Source organism: Blennius ocellaris (assembly GCF_963422515.1).
Source record: "Blennius ocellaris genome assembly, chromosome: 10".
NCBI lineage: Eukaryota > Metazoa > Chordata > Actinopteri > Blenniiformes > Blenniidae > Blennius > Blennius ocellaris.
The window spans coordinates 16509946-16514494 of NC_137659.1; the positions used below are offsets into that span (position 1 = coordinate 16509946).

Consider the following 4549-nt stretch of genomic DNA (forward strand, 5'->3'; position numbering starts at 1 on the left):
TTTCTACTTCTTACTCAGAATGTTGAATCCAACACAAGTCATTACTTTCGGGTAGATTCAATACATATGTAAAGACAGAAAATCAGCTCGCTTAGTTATTGTGAGGGCCCTGTTGTAAAGCCTCACCTTAGTTTTCCTTCAGTGACACGGATTGCAATACTCTTGTTTGTGTATATTGGTCTATAATTAGTATATTGGCTTTTTCATTGTTAATAATAAAGGTTGTATTCTCAATGGGTTTCGTCCTTGTTGGAATTAGATATATTGCAATGGAAACTTTCTGGTTTGCCCAGTAATTTCTGGGGGGGGATTACTTTTGTTTATTCCATCATGGTGGGAAACTGGCGTTGCCACACAGAGCACCAGATGCACAAACATACACACACAAGTATGCAGTGGACTCAGTGTCAAATGTCTCGTGGAAGTAATACAAATGTACAATGACAGTTGCAGTCCATGTAAAAAAAAGCATTTTATTTTTTTTAATTATTAGCCCTTAAATGCAATTAAAAAACAACAACAATTGCAACCAGGGAGAAATATACATCTTTTTTACAAGTCACTTTCAAGTACAAAGGTTCAACCTCAGGTTGCAGTGGGGTTCTTCACTTTTAAAAGACAATACAAACTTTTCAGTAACAAAATATACATCTGTATTTGCATCCCTAAACACAGTGAGCAGTGAATGTCATTTAAATTGAGCGAAGGTTTCATCTTTTGTTGGGATTCTAAAAATGACTTTTAGTACCTGGATATGTTGACATTGCATAAGCAGCAAACAAAACCAAATACAATGTCTGAACTGTGTCTTCACAAATATATATGTTCATCAATCATATTATAAAAGCATTAAAAAAGATTAAAATAGTCAATGTCACCCCAAGCTGATCTGAGTAAATATATAAAATGTAAACCTTTCAGAAAAATACAATTTACATATATACAAATACACAAACATCTGGGTCCTGCCCACAGTGAGCAAATAAGACATCTGGCTAAGGCACTCACTGAGAATTACTTTATGAGACAGTGAAGGGGAAGGTCTTGATTACAAAACTACTATAATTTAGCGCATATTAATAATACAAAAAATCCAGAGGCACTGAAACTTGTGATGAAACTCAAAACTATGTCCCCATACAAAACCATTTGTAAGGTAACGCACACAAAGTTACATCGGTTTAAGACAGAGAAGCCAGCTTGTCTTTCTTCTTGGATGCTGACCACGACACCGCGACAGATTCGAGTTCCTCCACACACTCACAGGTGGATTGTGGCCTACATGTGCCTCTTCATGTGAAGAGCCAAGTGATCTGAACGAGAGAAAGCTCTCTCGCAAAGGTGACATTGAAACGGTCGGTGTCCGGTATGTTTTCTGAAGTGCCGGGTCAGCTCATCGGACCTGGCGAACTTCCAGCCGCAACCTTCCCAGTTACAGTGGTAGGGCTTTTCACCTTGGGAGGGAAAAAAGAAAAGTACCAGTTAGTATCATCAGTGTGGGATACAGAAATGTCCCCCAAAATCATGAAATTAAAATGAAATAATCATTCGATAATTAAAAGAAATGTGCTCACCTGTGTGCGTTCTCATGTGGGCTTTGAGATGAGAGCTCTTCGTGTAGGTTTTCCCACAGCCAGGGAACTCACAGCTGTGCGTGGCAGCGCGTTTTCGAGCCCAAGACCTCCGTCCTCGCTTCTGCTTGACGATCACCGTCTCATCCTGTGTGTAAAATTCCATCAAGGATGGAGAAGACGGTGGGGTGAGCATCATCCCCTGCACTGAGGTGGGATGCTGCTGCTTGTGAACCTGGAATGGCGCTCTGAGCATGCTGTAGTGTCCTTGGAACTGTGGCCCACACTGCTGCGCGTACTGCTGCTGATAAGGCACGTTCACGAACTGATTTTGGAGCTGCTGGTGATTCGTAAGATGATGGGAGCTCATGGGTGAGTTCATTTGTGCCAAATGGCAATCTGTGCGTCGATGAAGTGCAGCATGTTGCACGGGTTGCGCACTGAATCCGTGCAATGCACCTGCAACTGCGCCCTGGTGGTGCGCAAAGGCTGGCGGATGCTCTGAGCGCATCAGGGGTTTGTCGTACATCTGTCGCACGAAGTTCTCAGCTGCCATCATACAGGACTGACCCAAAGCCTCCGTTTTAATTTTGTATCCGGGTGGGGGAGGAGTCGTGACCGCTTGGTGGTGAGCGGGAGCTGACGGAATGGCGAGCGAATTCGAAGAGCGCAGCTCGGTGTACTCTCTCCCCTTGTCAGCGCAATCCGCAGGAATCTCTCCCGCATAACTCATCTCAGGAGTGAGAAGCTCCGCCATGAGACTGTTCATTGGGCTCGAGTTTGTGAAGTTTAGCGAGCCCCCGTAGCTCTGGGATGAAGGATGGTCGCCCCACTCGGGCACGGAGCCGCCGCTGCAGCTCTCCGGTGACTCCGGCAGGGAGTACGCGTACTGCTGCGGGGGAGAAATGCCCCCGCTGCCGCCGTCATTGCTGGCAACGTCGGAGCCAATAGAGTTTGAGAAGATGAACTCGAGGTCGACAAATTTGTCCAGCTCGTCCTCGTCCTTTGAGGGTAAATCAGGAGGTTGCACGACGCTGAGCTCCACTTCAGTCAACGGGTTCTCTGCTCCACCTGTTGCGTGACTCATTACGCACCGATCCGTCTTGCACAACTGTAAGAAAATAAAGAAAAGAGAAAAAAACCCGTGTTATTTAAAAAAAAAAAAAAAAGCTTTTATACTAGGAGGCAATAACCTACAGTGAATCTTCAATCAATCTTAACGTAAAACTTAAGTCTACTCACGCTTTCCATCGTTCTGAGGCTCGAAAACGGCATTAAAACCGAAATGACTGCTTCAGCCACAGCCATGCTGGCCGACAAGTGAGGCAGGAGGCAAGAATTTAAAACTCCGAACTGAAGAAAAAGTCCTGTGTGTCCATACAGCGCTTATCGGGTAACAGCGGTAGTTGACGAGTCTTCCAGGATTCAGGATGTCAGTATCAACAGCGTTGACGTTTTTTTATAGCTCCTTTACGCATATTTGGAGGCGTGGTTTCCACTCCCCCCCACAGGGCGCGCGCGTAAGTGAGCACGGACACGCACACGCGCTAAAGACCCCTTACCCATCAAATGTCCTGGAGAAAAGCCAGGTAACATTCAGTGCATTGAATGTAACTGAAATTAATATTTCGCTGCTCTGTTTAAACATTTCCCAAAAACAAACGCAACTGTTGGTTAACTTTCGCATATGTTTTGTTTTAAAAAGTCATACTCTGTCACAGCATTTTTTTTTTTATCCCCGTATGTCTCAGATTTCAACCAAGCGATTCATCACATTAGGATCCCATGGGAAACTTAACATTTTCCCTGAGGGGACACCAGACGCGGTGAAAATAATCAATTCTCGTACAGGAGAACACACACACACACACACACACACACACACACACACACACACACACACACACACACACACACACACACACACACACACACACACACACACACACACACACACACACACACACACACACACACACACACACACTTTTTTCTTTTGTGAAATATTGTCAACTTTCAAAGACAAACTGTGCCCTCGAACTAAATACGTAAATCATACAAAGGAATTCAAATTTGTGTAAATGCCACCAGTTTCGAGCAGCCTTTTCAGACAAACATTTGACACATTTAATTGATCCCCCCCCCCAATAGATCCCTGGGTGCTCAGCGCAAACACAAACGTGAGAAGTGTCCACACATAGCCTGGGCCAATCTGAAAACCGGTTGATCGAGCAGTTCAACAACAAACGACGACACGTTTCTTAATGAGCTTCTTGCCTGTGGTGCAGCAGCCTGACATCCCCTGTAGCACTGGGCAGGTGAGAGTCACAAACAGGGACAGCAGCGGAAGTCACTGAAGAGAAGGACAATTGTACATTGTAAATAAAGCTATTAAGTTCAAGTTAATGTGCCATTCAAAAAAGGCAGTTTTGGGAACAAAATACATTAAATTCATAACAATAAGCTTTTGGCTATTTGAAGCTTGGATATTCTCCCTGTACACGTGGTACTGTTCTCCAATACTCATGTGCTGTATACTCCCCACAGTCCAAAAAGGTGCATTTAAGAGTAATGTTTGGTCCTAAATTAAAGTAGGTGTGGATGTGAGTCTAAAAACCTGTGCAGTCAGATAAGGTCAGATGTTACACAAAATAATATTTCTATAATGTGGTTTGGAAGACAGATGTATGGAGATGGACAGTTCAGTGCTACATTTGTTATATGTATTTTAAACAAATGAACCAAACATGTAATTTAATGATATTTCTTGACTTATTTTATGAGTGGAAAATTATACATTTCTGCAATTGTTGAAATAAAATCTGAAATGTTCACAAGTATCTACCACATACAACTTTCTTTCTTCTCTTCAAAGTCAGTTATTGCTACTGAACACACGTATCCAACGATTTGTTGCTAGTATTAAAATCGTGTTGAACACGGTAGAAACCCCTCTGAACGGCAACAAAGCTGTTAAA

General features: G+C 43.3%; 1 protein-coding gene across 1 annotated transcript; it reads right to left on the bottom strand.

Moving 5' to 3' along the window:
* Positions 1 to 501: 501 nt before the first annotated feature.
* Positions 502 to 2977, bottom strand: klf17 (Kruppel like factor 17). Its single transcript, XM_080503974.1, has 3 exons — positions 2814 to 2977; positions 1575 to 2682; positions 502 to 1454 (listed from the first exon to the last, which is right to left on the bottom strand). Exons 1-3 carry the CDS (start codon positions 2877 to 2879, stop codon positions 1279 to 1281), a joined length of 1350 nt encoding a protein of 449 aa, XP_080360100.1. The 5' UTR covers positions 2880 to 2977; the 3' UTR covers positions 502 to 1278.
* Positions 2978 to 4549: the final 1572 nt, after the last annotated feature.

What these genes read in the sequence shown, in the direction of transcription:
- klf17 (XM_080503974.1), bottom strand. Translation starts at nt 2,879, where the DNA reads ATGGCTGTGGCTGAAGCAGTCATTTCGGTTTTAATGCCGTTTTCGAGC. An exon ending in GCCTCAGAACGATGGAAAGC is followed by an intron (nt 2,683 to 2,813) that starts GTGAGTAGACTT and finishes ATTTTCTTACAG; the next exon opens with TTGTGCAAGACGGATCGGTG. An exon ending in CCACATGAGAACGCACACAG is followed by an intron (nt 1,455 to 1,574) that starts GTGAGCACATTT and finishes TTCCCTCCCAAG; the next exon opens with GTGAAAAGCCCTACCACTGT.